General features: G+C 37.7%; 1 protein-coding gene across 1 annotated transcript in view; it reads left to right on the top strand.

Moving 5' to 3' along the window:
- Positions 1-1,798: 1,798 nt before the first annotated feature.
- Smp_136460 (hypothetical protein) overlaps positions 1,799-18,351 on the top strand; it is a gene marked incomplete at both ends in the record, with an annotated part of 29,177 nt that continues 12,624 nt past the window's right edge. The window contains 6 exons of the mRNA XM_018790199.1: positions 1,799-2,120; positions 6,684-7,204; positions 10,013-10,291; positions 14,218-14,314; positions 14,630-14,818; positions 16,138-16,605. Coding sequence (XP_018655566.1) covers positions 1,799-2,120; positions 6,684-7,204; positions 10,013-10,291; positions 14,218-14,314; positions 14,630-14,818; positions 16,138-16,605 — 1,876 coding nt within the window. The remainder of the gene's footprint in view (positions 2,121-6,683; positions 7,205-10,012; positions 10,292-14,217; positions 14,315-14,629; positions 14,819-16,137; positions 16,606-18,351) is intronic.

Below are 18,351 nucleotides of genomic sequence, written 5' to 3'. Positions count from 1 at the left end.
TTTAAAAGGTGACTCGGATATCTTGGAAAAGGAACATAGAGTAGCTGTTCGTGGAATTCAAGAACTCTGAGGTTTAACATATAGAGAGCGGATTGAAAAGCTGGACCTCTTTATTCTGTCTTACAGCAGATTAGGAGGTGGTCTGATTTTAACTTACAGAATGCTAAGAAATGGTTTTGGACCTAATATATACGCGAGATGATAGCAATCGATGATTAGAGACCTTGAATGACATCGCTCAGAATCATTTGCAATGGCGAAGGTGCATCCACTCTTTGTGTTCTGCCAAATTCTAATCTGAGTTCTTCATGTTTCTCTCTTTTTTCTCTTTCCGAATTTATTTCACTGGAATATACTCCTTCTACACATTTTCAAACCCTAATCTTTCGGATTTCTGTTTATACTCTTACTACTTCTACCACTATGGGATTTGAATCGACAAATGCATCTCTGTACTAATGTGGTACGGTAACTCGAACTGATGTACGTACGTACGATGTTCTAAGTTGTGACTGACTGACTGAGGACATCTCAGAGGACGTAGTAGGCGAGTAGAAAAGCCAAGAAAGAACAAGTTTTCACACTGAGTCACCAATTCTTGGAACCCGTTACCCGAAGCAGTGATGTCTGTACCTTAAATTGACTCATCCAAGAGAAGACTGTACACCCTCATGGGCTTACTAGAAAAGGAATAACATAGGCCGAAGGCTTTTTGTCCTTACTACACAAATCTGAATTTGAATGTTTTTAAAAGGTTAGCAGAGCATCTCATACTGGCCACGTTTCGTTATGCTTTTCAAACCTTGTGTTTTCTTTTTGATGCTAATGAATGAAAGCTTTCATAATCAAAACTTTTCATCTCTTTCTATACCCTTACAAATCATTCTCAAAATGGCGGATTTCGATATGGTACGCTACACCGTTTGGTGGTTTTGTTTACACTTCTAGGTTGTTCGGGATGATAAGGTTTTTATCTACATTATAGTTTATAATTATAATTATAATTTATTTGCACACAGAGGCTGTCGGTTTCCTTTCTTGTTTACAGTAAATTCGTCAACAGAGAAGGGTTCCCAGGTAGTAATAATAATGAGATATATATCTAAATATGAGAAAAATCCTTAAACATTGTAGTGTTTATAACCACGTTTTCGCATATGGGTAAAATGGATTCTCCTGAGTTCCCAGTTAAATAAGATATTAAGCTATATTCAGTTCTAAGCTTTAATCTAGAGATTATACCAAATCTATAGGTTTTGTACAATATCCGCACTTTCTTTTTTCCAGGTTCAACTGATATTGTTCTATGAGCGATGTTACTTATTTCAGTCGGAGTTCTTAAATGAACACCAACTTACCCAGAGTCGACTGCTCAGACCTTTTCGCTAATAATTCCATCCCGTTTATATTTGATATGTCTAGCCAAAGTTGGTTGTAGTACCGAACAACCCTCCTCTACATACGTAGAAATATGTTGACAACTTATAATGTGATTAATCGTTCTGTATTTTAATGACAGCCTAAATACATGTTCCGTCACTTGTACGGTTTCCCACCTTTCCGCAATCTCTTCAAGTTCTATTTTTGTCTTAATCTCTTATGTCAGATCAACTAGACAGTCTCACCGAATGAACTCGAAACTTTGACGCTTTCCCAATTATGTGAATTAAAGATCGGTATCAGACATACAATCTGTTTCGTATATTACGTCATCACGTAACCTGCTCTTTCATTTTCAGATTTTCAATACCTGTAAAGTACATGGATCCGTCTAAAAGCCACATGAAGCTCATTAACTATGCAGTCCAATGAGGGCAGTAAATCATCTAGTTACACTCGTACACTCTTTGGGAATGAATCTTCAAGGCACTCATCTCATAATATGAATTCAAAGAAACATACACATTCTGTAGAATCGACCAACTTACCACCACCCCCTCCACCTCCACCTCGGTACCCATTAAAGAACGATGGATTCTCCCTACGAACTGGATATGTGGTAAGCGGTACTCCCACCGAGAAAACGCCAAAATCTCCACCAAGGACTTCTTCTTTAAGACCCAGAGGAATTCCTTTAAAACGTGAGATTGGCTCACACGATCTTTTACAACCTGTCACATGTAAGTTTGTCTTCATTTATAAGATTTATTACAACATTTCTCGATGGTAGAAAATCTGGAGATAAGTTCACTTACCAACGAAGTATGACCTCTGGGACTATTGTGTGCCCTAAGGTCCCCTAGGTCTATCACTGTATAATAGAATTTTACTTTTGAATGGCTCGAAATTCTAACCGTCATCTACAAGATTAAAATACGTTTATTAGCACCCCACCTTCAACTAAATATTATTATTTTGTCGCATTCTCAGTACTGACCAAGCACCACAGTGTAAGCTATTCAATTCAGTCACCAGGCTGTTAGTCGAAGTCGCAAAACACTAATCTGTGTTTGATAGTTTAAGATCATTGATAGTAAGCTGTTTACACATGTATCACGCTTGTTAGCTAGCTTCTTGATCTTCATGTTAAACGGTTTACTTAATAGCAAATAACCCAACACTTTATAATTCTTTTTCCGAACTCCTTCCATGCTTCTGGACATATCATTGCAAAAGTATAAGTCTTTGTAATAGACTTATATCAGCTGTAGGACGTTAAAAAAAGCATTTGTCAGTTTTGATTACATTAACGGATCTTCTAAACCGACCTAGGTTAAGGTTCGCCGCTTTATGATCCTTTGATAAAAGATGCGTGTTGGTTACTAGTTAGAACCTGTCTCTAGCAATGAGTCCTGAAGAAATTCAGTAATAAACAATCGTAACAAATTTCGAATCATACCAACACCGGTCTTTATTCCACTACAATATCCAATTGTCTTTTAATTGGTGTCAGTTCATAACCAAAACTATATGCAACGTACTGGGTTTTCTATAAGGATATGGTTTTCTGTTTAATATTCTTCAAAACCACAGTATCCTAACCTTTTCCATTATATACCTCAGTGATTTTCTGCGTTGGATAAGACAAACAAAAATAGGATAAACAGAAATTAAAATTATAGTTTATATCTTACTTGGTACATTATCAGTGTTAGTAACTTTAGCCAGTGATAACTAACGTATGATTTAGCACAAATATACATCAGCCCACTTCGTCACATCATGTATGCATAGTGAGCTAAGTGTGATAAAATGTTATACTGGGTCTACATAATAATACTATCAGTTGTAATCGACAAGGCCAAACATAAAAGTATGGTTTGAAAAGAAGAAATAAAATATGAGGACAAAAATTATGAAATTGTCTTAAAATCTAAAATTTAAGCGATAGAAAAAATCTGTCTATCTACCCAACTACGACCGATTTTTAGATTCGTTACTTGTTGCAATTCAACCGCCTGCTTGACTTCCTCCAGCTTCTATCCATTGTACAAAACTTAGTATGAAAGAATCTTTGTCGCGTATTTTCTATTTTGTTTTATTGTGTTACATTTATGTTTAATTTCCTTAAATCATTATCATTACAGTGTTTCTCGTTTAAGTGAGTTCCTGCTATCCGTTAAATAGTTTATGTTGTGCTTTTTTTAATCTGCTGTCTGTTTTTGGGTTTTGTGCACTTGTGTGTGTGTGCGAGCGAAATTGACTATTTTCTAAAAAAAATAGGCCGTCGTTGTCTGCTTTCCTTCTGTTATTACGTTGTGTCAGTCAAATTTATCTTTCTAGAATTCCTGTACCTGGTGCTGATAATTTATACTTCGTGTGTATTGTCTAGTTCCTAGGTTTTCAATATTCTGTTTGCCGTCAATATTATCATCATATTATCAGTTTCAGTTACAGTTTGGAAAGGACTGGAGGCTTAATGGCCTGTGTTAGTCCTGGCAACTTCAGTTTCATTTTTCATGGATAACGTGTTTGTTTTTCAACACGCTAAGATTAGTATTAGGTATAATAAATCCAACTCACCAACCGAAATCACATATGTTTATTTGACTTTAAGTCAAATTTATTATATGTCGACTGGAAATTAACACTCAGACTGATTTACGTGGAACCAGTTTCAAACATACAATGCCTCTAAAGGCCTCTGTCATTGATCCACCTCTTCAACGTTAGTCTAATGTTTTACTCGTTCATTTTGAGAACTTGATCACTTTAAATGTCTTCCACCACAGATTGAAACTACTTCAGTAAACACTACAAACTAGTGTACGCTATCCTGTCTGGTACGACGTGAGTAGCAAAGGTGAAAACCTTTCAGAATTCTATAATTCATATATCACTCAGAGTCGATTTTGATAATCCTACATTCACACCAAAGGATTCGCGTACAAGAATGAGCACAACCATTAGATTTTCCCCGCTTTATGATTACTTAAGGTTTATCATCTTTAAGCATGACAAAATTATACTATGGATGTAATAACAACTGTATGTCCTGAACGAGGGTTTTATCTTACGGAGTAATACAAGATAATAAGTGTCATGTCCTATGGCCTTATCAATTATCACGTGACAAAGTCACCAAGCAGGACACCGGCTTATATGAAATTGTCCCTGTGCTAAACCGATGATGCGTTAACCATCACGATCAGCATAGAGCCAAATCTGAATGTTTATTGGTCCTCAAAATAGTAACTACTCGTCTAGCCCTGTCCGTTGAGTCTAGAACACAAATATCAGCTTCCGTTGTATGAACCGCATATTTCACAAATACGTGGTTTGTATACAAACAGATCAGACCGCACCAAACTTTAAAACCAGATAATAATTATTGTAAAAGATCATGCCAAACATGGCTGCGAGTATGGAAGATTGTAGCTAATAAATTGAGAATAAATTAAAAATGATAAGTCGTATAACATTATTCAATAGGTCAATTGGGAGCTTATAATAAAGGGAATATGAATATGCATATGACCGTTACTTGATAGTTATACAATAAGTATATATATATATATATATATATATATATATAATCCATAAATAAATCTTAGCAGTCACCGTTCATTTATTCTTCATTCGTGCGTAATGTAATGCTGGTTAATTTAACACTACTTGTATTACATAAAATGCATTGCCATTCGCTCTGTAGAAACTAGCTTATACGATGGTTGTAAAGTGTGCCAACTGTGTGCACGGACATAGAGGATCTAACGATTACCGAGGCCTTCGAAATAGAAAAGTGTCTATAGTTAAAGTTTTTTACTGAGGCTGTTCAATCTTATTTGTTCTTTTCTAATTATGATCACAATCGGGTTTCGATGGGATCCTACATGGCTTTCCGTCCCATACTTCTCTACTGATAGGTTCCCTATCCGTGCTGTTGTGAGTCAACTCAGACCGATACATATTTGCGTAAAATTCTACATAAGTCACAACTGACTCATTGCTGAAACAGTTTAGTTACAATACCATGAGTAGCTATAAGGTACCCGAATTAAAGGTAAATTTTCTTTGTACTATATATATATGGCTTACTAGTTATTCACGGTTTCGAGCTCTATGTAATTAATTAATTTCTTGTAATACTGATTGCCCCCAAATGCCCTGGTACGGCCGACACTAGGGAGAGTCCGCTCTCCCTCTCGAAATGCTCCCACACGGCCACGCGTATACAGCCTCTGACAGGAAAGTCCTACTCACTACCTTCTCGTGGCGTTACTGTTGCTTACGAAATTGAGGGGACGAGAAGCGAGTATCCGGCGCTTTAACCGGGTTGGTGGACACGGGAAGTTCACCTATGGGAGTTGGAAAACCCTGATTCCAAATCAATGGTGCACATAGGCTGCAGGATCCTGAGGGGACAAATGGCGTATGAACCAATCGCTGGTCACCGGTTATCATGTGACTGCATCTCCTAACGATGCTCCACTGCCTTGTGGATCAGATCTTTGGGTCAAAGTTTCCGGGTGTGGGCCCCTAAGAAAACCACCTGCTTCAGTTTGGGTACCTGGGCAGTATCACAGCCCTCACACAAATCAAATGAGACTTGTGTGGGGGATATATATCTGGTGCCCCTTTGTACCAATTATCATGTGTTTCAATAAATAAATATTGATTACTACTATTATACTATACCTTATTTCATTGTTGTATTTTTTGTTGTTGTGAGATTTTCATGTGCTGTTTTCCTTGTGGATTGTAATAAACCTGTGTTTTATAAACTTACGTCTTGTAAACAAGTATTCCTTAAAGTACTTCTGAAGCACCTTTGAAATTGACTGAATGCAGGTCATCTGATACTAGATATCTTATCGTATGTAAATATTGAATGTTTCTTTCAAACTCCCACCTTGTTAAATGAATCTTTTCCTTCAAAACGTATTGAAAACAATGAAATAGTAGATCGGGTGTGCTATTTTTCAAACAATTATGCTTGGCACTTTTTACTTTGAATAATGTTACATTAGTTTACAATTTACCCCAAGTTTCCTGATTAACATGAGACCTATTTTTATTGATGTATGTGAGCTAAACTAACTTCTTTCAATTGTTATAAACCTCAAACACGGATGCCAATCCTTGTTCTAGTCACTCTTAGTCCTTTTTCTTTAATCTGCTATTGTCGTGTTCTCTTTCAAGGTATTCTTGTGATAAATCGATTCTGTGGACTTTTAATTTTTCCATTGTACACGGTATACATAGTTACCTTAAATACGATTTGTTCGCTTGTTTTTTGTCAGACGGATCAGCGGAATGTCAAATCCTGAAAAAACCTCAAATCATTACATCTTGTAGCAATAATGCAAACAGTGAAAAACAATTTCCACATGTTGATCGTCCTGTTCGACCGTTTAATTTATCTAATGATAATAATATTACTACTACAACTTCTACTGCTGTTACAACAACAACAGCGACTTCTTTTAACAATCATGAAAAGTCATTAAAAACTATTGAAATGAATAAAAATAAAGTTGATAGTTTATGTCATGCAGATCTTAGAAGTACACCATTGTTATCACGTTTATTGGCACCAGGTTTTGCTACTTCAGTAGTTAGTTCAACAAATAGTCCACCGAGTTCAATTCAACGAAAAGGAAGTGATCAAAGTTACACATCATCAGAAAATGATCGAAGTTCTGGTCTTTTAAGTTCTTCAAATCCTCAAGTTTTATTATCTGAAACAAAAAGACAAGGAATTGAATTTGGTTTGACCAATTCTAGTAAATTTTCAAAAAAGAGTCATGAGACTAGTTCTTGGGTAATTAATAAATAACTTTTTATTGTATGTTATCCATTAGCTAAAATACCTCATATATTACATACAATTTAGTTTTATTCGAAAGAAAAGAAAGATTTACAGCATACTGTAGAAGCAATATTGCCCGACCGTTGCTGCTACCTTGACGTGGTGGTCGGGCTTGCCTATCGTGATGAATCAATCGAGCAATACTGGCTGGAACAATCGTTCCTCAAGGTCCTACCATGCCAGGCAGGTCGGTTGAAGAGCGGTAAGACTAAAAGCAGCAAACTCAAGGTCCGAAGGCGAAGTCGTACTGCTGACTGAACAGAGGTGTGACGGCATTAAGGTGTTTCCTTCAGACAACCAGCATAACAGCGATGCTGCCTTCCCACAAGGAGGGGTGGGGTTAGAGAAGGTCGACCCTAAAAATGCACACCTCACCTTATCCCACGGATATCCGTCTCCGGCGCTAAGGTCCCAACAAGTACGGAGTTAACACAAAAATTACCCACAAAAAGGTCTTGTGTGACTGACATCAAGCAGTTGTCCCTTGGGCACTTCGGTCACGCTCCAAGGTCACTAAGACAACCTCTAACCCAATTTTCTTATCAGGTACCTCTAGAAGAACCCTTCCATGGTGTGGGCAACTGGGAAGTGATAACTGCCCTCATACCTCTAACAGCACTCAAGACTGACTGAGAAGCAATATTATAAAAGTTTCTATAAACATCAGTCAGTCAGCTACAACGTAGGACCAGGCACATATATGCATCGGTCTAAATTGCCATACCTCATTAGCACAACAAGATGAACACCGGATTCATAGAAGTAGTTAATTTAGTGGTGGTAGTTTATAAAAGATAGGTTGTATATAAAGATATAGTATAGGAAGGAAGAAAGTTATAAACATCAACCAGCAGAATAATTGTAAGACATCACACTCATAGTTAAAGTAAGCAATCACATAAAAATACGCTTGATACTGTTTACTCTTTTATTATAATTGTAAATCAAGACAAAAGCTTTAGTTTGAAGGTACTTTGCGATGCAGAGTGATATCACCTAACGAGTAGGATCAAAGACGACTACGAAGTACTAGTCTTTTTTGAAGGTGTTTTATACTCTGGTCTAGATTATTTTCTCATGAAGTTTTCTTGACAACATCAACACATAATTCAGTAAGAAGTGAATCACTAGAATCTCTGCACAGTGGACTGGTAGCTTGGTTATAGATGTTGTCCATATATGTGTCCCAGTTGTTTGCATATGTTTGTTTTGATTGCTGTCACCTCTGATCTGATCTTGGATTCCGATGGTGATATTGTTGAGTAAGACTGGACCAAGGATCTAATTCACCCTTTTTAAGCCCCATATCGAGAGTTTAATCTTCAGATCACTAAAATCTAACGCTCAGAATTCAAGTGCCTCACGGGTTTTGTCCGTCTGTTAATTAGGGGACGAGTATACTGCGCAGCAGTTCACTCTGTTCTACGTTATGGCTGCGAACCGTGTCCATTAAGAGTAGAAGATACTCGTAAGTTACGAGCATTTGACCACAGATGCCTTAGAAATATTGCTCGCATCTGCTGGGATAACCGGGTAAGTAATAGTGAGGTTAGATGCAGGGAGGGTATTAGGGAACGTTGGTAAATCAGTTGATAAGGTTGTGAATCCTCATTAACTGAGTTGGTTGAGCCACATGTTACGTATGCCTGAACACCAATTACCACTACGCGCTATGCTGAATAGTATTGAAGATAGTTGGAAGAGAGTTAAGGGCGGCCAAACCAAAACGTGGCATCAGTGCTTGAAATCACTAACTTCTAGTCTGAGCCATGTTGGTAGATGCAGACTACTTGGTTGGGGTCCGCGTGACTATCGTAACCAATGGTTGAAGACTCTAGGTGACATGGCTTAGAATCGATCACAATGGCATAGGTGTATACACTCTCTGTCTTCTCTTTAACTATGAGATCAAAATTGCTTTATATCTTACTTCCTGTACTATATCATTATATACAACATTTCTCTTATATACTACCACCACTATATTAACTACTTCTATGAATCCGGTGTTGATCTTGTTGTGCTAACGAGGTATGGCAACTTGGACTGATGCATAAATGTGCCTGGTCCTACGTTGTTGCTGACTGATCATTATTTTCCAGCAAAGCTTGAACAGTAGTCTCAGCCTAAAAACCACTTCAGTTTAAAAAATTATACATAAAAACAGAGTCTTAAGATCCTGGATTAAATATCCATAGCATTAGTAATTACCTATTTGTAGTTGCATGTTTTTTATCCGGGTAACTAATAATAAAATCTAACCTGGAAGTAAATTTCCCCCAGCTTTTTGGATGCTATGCAAACTCTACTCCAAATATTCAAAACATTTGAACATATTGTAATGCCTAAATATTTACTATTGACCATTATTTTATTTATAACACAGATTCTCGGAGTCAATTAGGGACTGAAAATCCCTCCCCACCAAATGCTCTAATACACACAAGGTCATGAAAGTTGTTTTCTCTTAAATTTTCCTATTCGATGACATGTTAATAACCCTTTTTTAAGGAACTTCAATCCGATAAGTGTCCTTATATAAGCAAGTGAGTGATTGTAGTCTTTCGAAGTTTGGAAGTTTTTTAAAAAAAACTAGACCACTAGTTCATATGTATTGCAATTTCTTGAAAGAACGTATACCATATACATTGACCTATTGTGGTCACAAGGCAACATGGAATTCCATTTACTACCAATAACTTGCTTTTATTCTACAATTTACACCATTTAGCATTCTCATCTTCTGTATCACTTTATTAGAACTCTCCATCATCTTCTACCAATGTACAATCAATCAATTGTGATTGGCGTGAATCAATCAATTGGTGTAATAAATCAGAAACACCAATTGTACAATCTAATAAAAATCAATCACCTAATTTTCAACCATCTCCTGATAGTCAATGTTGGCGTACAATGACATCTATTCAAAGGAAAAATGATAACATATTACCTCGTCAATCATCCTCAAATACATGCTCATCAGCTACACAAGATGAAATGGAATCCAGTATTGATTCACCAGGAATTTTTAATCGAGTAAGTGTTGCTATGTAGTTGTTTTGTTACTTGTCGAAGACAACTCTATGTTTACCTATTTCCGACTGTTTTCTTTCTTCTTAAATCGATTGACGTTTACCGATCCATATAAGATCAATAATTTTTCGTGTTCCTTTGTGAGTTGAAACCTTGTTAGAAATCTCAATATTTTCCATAAATCCTCTCTGAATCAGTTAGGGAAAGAATTCTTTTTTAAATGACTATTTCAAATTTCGAAACATTATAGGTTTAGTTGAATTACGGTCTCTGAAATCTTAATTCTCACTCCCGCGATTTTCATACACACTCTTAAATCATTTTACCAGAAAATACTCACTCACTTTACACGAAGATCATCAGTTGATCACCGGTCTCTTAATTGTCATTGGTTGGGGTCAAAGAGTTGTTGCGGTTGTTTAGCGCCATTTTTGTTGTGAACTATTTTGTATTATTACGTTCGTTCTTTCGAATTGAGTAGCTCAGACCAATACTTAGAAAACTTGTTCTGTCAACTTTTCCCGAACATCTGGTTACTGATTCACTAAACCAGTGAACAATAGGTGTATTTTGCATTACTGTCACTCACTCTGAAAGCCGAGGTCGGTTCACGTGATATGGTGCATCCACACCATAAAGTTTAAATAATATCAATGATGGGCTTTACCTTGTGCTAGTGGTCTATCCAAAAATTATCAACCCTACCGATTTACTCATATTGGAAAGTGACTTCGGCATCATTAATAGTGATCCTTTCTTTGTTCTTGCGCAACACCGACTTGCTCATGCTATCCAGTCACTAGAATCAATCTAACAATAAACATATTTAGGACGTTGAAAGTTTGACTCCATTCTTAAAGTGGATACATGACTTTGAGTTATGAATTAGTTTATACCAATGCATCTACCCCTGAACAGATGCAAATAGATTGCAGCTGTTTAGTCATTGTAAATCGTACTATATGCACAAAGTCATGCATATATTCTAAACGGGAGTCGCTAAACAGTTAATGAGGAATTAAAATAACTCCTATAGTGATAGTTCAAATTGGAGAGCGTCTCAGATCTGACCAAAATCTGATCACCGGGGATTCTCTCTTCATCAGTTTTCCAAGACATACTGGTTATTTTCATTGACCTAACTGTCTCTTTACCGTAATAATCGATAAGTTTCCGGGCAATGTCCGACAGTAGACAATCCTTTGAATGCATATATTTTACTGTTAAAGACACGCTATTCATGTTCTCGAAGTTATTTAAGGTTTCGTGAACAAGTTTCTTTCCAAGTAATGTATAGAAGTAACATTCACTTTGGGTATCCACTGGCATGATTCCACCCCAGTCTTATCGGAGACACACTTGTGGAAGTAGTGGCGCCTATAACCGAATTTTCTGGCACTGACTTTTCACCTGGATACGACCTGACCGATCCAGAATACATAGATGATATAGTCCTATTGGGCGAAAGATTAGATTGTCAGCATATCTAGTGAAGATCTGACAATGTTTGGTATCAGTCAGTCAGCTACAACGTAGGACCAGGCACATATATGCATCGGTCCAAGTTGCCATACCTCGTTAGCACAACAAGATCAACACCGGATTCATAGTAGTTAATTTAGTGTTGGTAGTAGTATATAAATTATAGGTTGTATATAAGGATATAGTATAGGAAGGAAGAGAGATATGTAGCAATTTTAGTCTCAAGGTTTAAGGAAAGATAAAGAGTGTATACACCTATGCCATTGTGATCGATTCTGAGCCATGTCACCCACAGTCTCCAACCATTGGTTACGATAGTCACGCGGACCCCAACCAGGTAGTCTGCATCTGCCAACATGGCTCAGGCTAGAAGTTAGTGACTTCAAGCACTGATGCCATGTTTTGGTTTGGCCGCCCCTAACTCTCTTCCAACCGTCCCCAATACTAGTCATCATAGCGCGTCGTGGTAATCGGTGTTCAGGCATACGTAACACATGGCCCAACCATCTCAGTCGATGAAGATTCATGACCTCATCAACTGATTTACCATCATTCCCTAATACCCTGCGTCTAACCTCACTATTACTTACCCGGTTATCCCAGCAGATGCGAGCAATATTTCTAAGGCATCTGTGGTCAAATACTAGTAACCTACGAGTATCTTCTACTCTTAATGGCCATGTTTCACAGCCGTAAAGTAGAACAGAACGAACTGCTGCGCAGTATACTCGTCCCTTAATTGATAGACGGATATCTCGCCTTCGCCATAGGTGACGTAAGTTGGCAAAAGCCAAACGAGCTTTTTGAATCCGTGATGAGATTTCGTCAGACACCAACCCATTAGGGCTGATCAGACTTCCAAGATAAGTGAAGTTGTCGACGCGTTCGACTACTTCACTCCCTATCCTTAGTTCGGGTGTTGACGCAGGCCAGTCCTGGAGTAACAATTTACATTTGGATGGGGAGAAACGCATCCCAAACATCCTGGCATTATTACTGAGTTCCAACAGAAGACTCTGCATTTTGCCAGCGTCTTCACCAAACAGGACTATGTCATCTGCGTATTCTAAGTCGCTTAGTGGTTCCCCTGGTAGGAGATCAATTCCTGTAGATTCAGTCGAAGAGAGTGTTATTTGCAGCAACAGGTCTATAATGAAGTTAAACAAAAACGGGGATAGTGGACAGCCTTGACGGACACCACTTGAGGTTGTAAAATCATATGACAGTTCGCCATAAGCTCTTACTCGACTAATAGTGTTCTAGTAAAGAGCCTTCAAAAGGTTTATGTACTTCTCAGGTACACCTTTCAATGACAGACACTGCCACAGAACCTCTCGGTCTACAGAGTCAAATGCTGCTTTCAAGTCAAGAAAAACTATCATTGTCGGACGCCGATAAGCGTGTCTGTGCTCTAAAACTTGACGAATGGTGAATATGTGGTCGATACAGCCACGACCAGGTCTGAAGCCAGCCTGATTTTCTCGTGTTTGCAGTTCACGAGTCTTAGTTAGGCGCCCGATAATTATTGAGGCTAGTATTTTAGATGCTATGTTAGTCAGACTAATCCCTCTATGGTTATCACAGGATGATTTTGACCCCTTTTTATATATTGGGACAATCAGTGATTGTGACCAGTCGGATGGGATTACATCCGTCTCCCAGATTTTAGCCAGAATATTAGTCAACCTAATCGCTAAAATTGGACCACCATATTTAAAGACCTCTGGAGCCAATCCATCAGGACCAGCTGCTTTTCCTCGTTTCAGATTACCTATAGCCTTTTGAACTTCAAGTAGGGTCGGGGGGCCTACCTCAATGTTCCATTCAGGTTTTCTAGGAATAGTGGGTAGTTGTGCAGTAGCTGAAGGCCAGCTAAACTGCTCCTTAAAGTGTTCCGCCCATCGTTCTAAACGTTTAGGTTGAGAGCAGATAAGGGTTCCGTCTTTTTCCGAGATTGTCTCACTTACACTTGACTTCTTAATTCCGGTTTCTTTTATTAGTCTGAATAGTTGCCTGGTGTTGCCTACAGCCGCTTCCTTTTCCATCTCTTTTGCTTTCGTTGCCCACCACTAAAGCAAAAGAGATGGAAAAGGCAGGTATATTTAGGAACTGCTGAAAATAAAATGATACTTTAGAAGTATTCAGCAATCAAACTTCACTTGAGAACTGAAAGATGGCTGATCATGTAGACCTACTTATTTAAAAGTTTATCAGTCATCCTGTTATTCGTATTCTTGAGAGTATGATGTATAGCACCAACCCACTGTGTATAATACTGTAGTTCTGCGAGACTCGCTGATCCTCCATGCAGTCAGTCGGTAGCTACCAACTTGTCCCATCTAAGAAAATGTAAACATCCTCATCGAAGCTAATAAGAGATGTTAAAATGTTGCTAATATTTGTATCTATGTATTCTTGTAGATAAGAATAAATTCTTTTTTTTTAAGGGTCGATGTGATGTTGAATCCAATGATCAAAATAAAATATACGAGAAAAGTGGTGATTTTTCAACAAATGCTTCTAGTTCCGGTGATGCAGATGATGGTATTGGTGTAAATGATGATGATGATGGTGATAATGATCACGCTGTGCATCAAACACCACCGAATGACGAAGACATTGAATCAAACACTCGTAGTGATGGACAAGATGATGATGATGGTGGTGGTGGTTGTGGTGAAAATGATGATGTTGGTGTAGATGATAACATGGACAGTGACCATGATAGAACCCTTCCAGGTGAGAATGATAAAACTGGCAACCACTTTAATAATAACGATAGTAATAATTCAATGAAAATAATGATGATACATCGTTCTTCACATTCCTATGTAAATGAATCTCAAGAATTGTTTGCAGTACATGAAGAACAGGAAAGACGTCGACAGCAGCAACAAGATAATGAACATTGTCATCATCATCAGTCAAATGAAAATAAACACTTGCCTTTTAATTACACAAACTCTGGACAAAAAATAACACCCCAATTAGTTTTACCACATTCTTCACAGGAACCATGTGGTTTCGAGGAAGATTGTCCTGATTATTGTAAGTAAACTGAAATTGCAGTTTTTGTATGTAATAAAGATGAACTTTTTATAGTATCACTAACCCTAACGCATAAAGTTAAGTCCACAAATTCATACCACGTATATGAGTTACATTATCACACGACATTTTCATGGTAATGTACTCCAAACGAACTGGATCTTAGCGTTCCCTTTTCATAATCCATCATTAGAAAAGTACTTGAGTTTGACCCTGTTCTCCTCTCATTTGCTTCATATCTCTCACTGTGCTGATTTAAAGTATGTCAACTTGAACCGAGATACGTATACCTCAGATCATACATTGAACCTGACTGACTGACTTTCTAAACCTTAAACCTTATCATCCGTTATTTCATTCATCAAAAACTGTCGGTCACTAGGTTGTGGATTCACAATAATCTATTTCTGATCCACAAGGCAATGGATCATCGTGAGGAGATACAGTCCCATGGTAGCCGGTGACCAATGATTGGTTCATGCTCCATCTGTTCCCTCAGGATACTGGAGCCCACGTGCACCATTGATTTGGAATCAGGGATTTCCAACTCCCCTAGGTGGACACTCCACACCCACCAACCCGGTTAATGCTTCGGGCATTCGCTTTTTGTCCTCTCAATTTCGTAAACAACAGTAATGCCACGAGAAGGCAGTGAGTAGGACTTCCCTGACAGAGGCTATATACGCGTGGCCGTGTAAGAGAATTTCGAGAGAGGGGGCGGGCCCTCCCCACTCTCGGCCGTACCAGGGCATTTAGGGGCATCTTAGGTAGTTAAACAGTGTATATGTTACTGAATGAACATTGATCTTAAAATTGAATAAATTGCAGACTGAATGGCGTATATCTACCAATCGTTTATTTGTTAAATGAGTTCTAATCCTTTTTACCCATATGTTCAATATTTTGTATGTAAACATGTCATTTTGTTAGACGAAAGAACCTCTTCTACTGATTAGTTGTTTTAACTTTGGATATCAGCGCACGTTGATGATTCGACCTCGTCAGCAGTTGCCCCTTCACATTATCTTGCAATGGACATTCTATCCGGTCATTGTAACAATCGAAAATTCATCCGTAAAGTTAGAAAATAGATATTTTTATGTTTTATTGCATTCGGTTTCCGAATTGTTTAATAGTCCAGCTAATACCTAACGTCTATGTAAACTAACTTCATGATCCGCAAGATAAACGTGAACCTTTAGGTCATGACAACTACATGTTATGAGATTGTTTCACATTTAATTTATTAATCTCTACTAGTAATCTGGTTTTTACGACTGTTTTTCAATCTTCTGAGCTTTGTATTTTTTTTCATTTAGCTAACCAAATGATACAAGAAATAGGTGATATAAATTCGCAAAATATAATCCAATCGCCTCCGCCGCCGCCTCCTCCACCACCACCTTATAAAATTCCCGATCACCTTCAACCAACTGATGACTCCTCGTTTTTCATGAATAATCCTTGGGTACCATCAAATTATCATTTATATCCATATTCACAATTACCTCATCATCCACCGCATCTATTACATAATCATTTTCATCAGGATAAATTATTCCCTATTAATAGTCAATATGATGCTAAACGTTTTGTACCTAATCCTATTGTTTTGCCTAAATCACCAGTATGGCCAGTATTTGAAAATCCAAATAATCTATTGTATATGAAACAAAATAATTATCCACCAGAATCATTATCTATGCCTTATCCAGGTGGTCTTATATCAAAACGTGCAATATGTTCACAGAATAAAGAAGAATTTTCAAGGATTATGAAGAATGATTGTAAGTGATTTGTTGTTTGTTTCCCTTCAGGATTTGAAGTTAGCGTTTGCCTCGTAATGCAGTTTGATGATTTCCCCAGTATGTGTCCTATCCACTTCCAACAGTGAAGTGTATACTCAACCGAAAGCTATCAGTTAGTCAGCTACAACATAGGACGAGGCACATTTATGCATCAGTCCAAGTTGCCATACCTCGTTAGCACAACAAGATCAACACCGGATTCATAGAAGTAGTTAATATAGTGGTGGTAGTATATAAATTATAGGTTGTATATAAGGATATAGTATAGGAAGGAAGAAAGTTATGAAGCAATTTTAATCTCAAGGTTTAAGGAAAGATAAAGAGTGTATACACCTATGCCATTGTGATCGATTCTGAGCCATGTCACCCACAGTCTCCAACCATTGGTTACGATAGTCACGCGGACCCCAACCAAGTAGTTTGCATTTGTCAACATGGCTCAGACTAGAAGTTAGTGATTTCAAGCGCTGATACCACGTTTTGGTTTGGCCGCCCCTAACTCTCTTCCAACCATCACCTACACTAGTCAGCATAGCGCGTCGTGGTAATCGGTGTTCAGGCATACGTAACACGTGGTCCAACCATCTCAGTCGATGAAGATTCATCACCTCATCAACTGATTTAACATCATTGCCTAATACCGTGTGTCTAACCTCACTATTGCTTACCCAGTGATCCCAGCAGATGCGAACAATATTTCTAAGGCTATATTTCAGTGGTGTTGTTAGATATTATTAATGAAAAAAATCTGAGTAAAACAAAATATTCCTAGGGTCTAGAAATCAATCTAAATTAATGCATTTCTATTGTATATTAATGTGCTCAGAGTAGTATTGTGGTGTATGCTACTTATGTCAACATAAGTAGTATATAACACCAGTCAGAAATGGAAATCAAGTTCAATTCATTGTTGCAACACCTTTTAAATCCTTTTTACTGCGTTCATTTCCTGAACTTGGATACAAATGATTTTGCAACAATATGTTTGCCAAATACCAATGCTCAAAAATGAATTTTCACAATGTTTTGAAGATTGAAGAGTGTTTTGACCACATTTTAGTTTGTACTTGTTATTATTATTATTTATTTGAACATAAGTATTGGTACAAGGAAGCACCAGATAAATATGCGCCTCACAAATCTCATTTGATTTGTGTGAGGGCTGTGATACTGCCCAGGTGCCCAAACCGAGGCAGGCGGTTTTCTTAGGGGGCCGCGCCCAGAGACTTTGACCTAAAAATCTGATCCATAAGGCAGTCGGGCATCGTAAGGAGATGCAGTCACATGGTAACCGATGTCCAACGATTGATTCATACGCCATTTGTTCCCTCAGGATACTGGAGCCCATGTGCACCATTGGTTTGGAATCGGTGTTTTCCAACTCTCCTAGGTGGACTTTCCGTGTACTTTGTGTTTCATTATTTCATTTTGGCATTGATATAATGGATCATGATTTTCAAATGAAATTAATTGATCAACAGTTTAACAGTGACATCTAAATGAACACTTCAGACATGCAATATTGGCAGAAAGGTCACATCTTCTAGAGATTGTGCACTCATATTTCTTCTAGAAATACTCATGAATTTCCCACTGTGATTCTGATTAATTGGAGGAATAAACAAAGTTTGTATCTCAATTGCTAATGGTAAGAAACAAAGTGAGGATGGTGTAAATTCGGTTTATTAGTTATTAGGTTATTGAATCAGTGTTATTGTATATGAA

This window comes from Schistosoma mansoni, chromosome W (assembly GCF_000237925.1).
Source record: "Schistosoma mansoni strain Puerto Rico chromosome W, complete genome".
Classification (NCBI taxonomy): domain Eukaryota; kingdom Metazoa; phylum Platyhelminthes; class Trematoda; order Strigeidida; family Schistosomatidae; genus Schistosoma; species Schistosoma mansoni.
The sequence above is the reverse complement of the archived record's forward strand: the minus strand, read 5'-3'. Positions and strand labels throughout refer to the sequence as shown.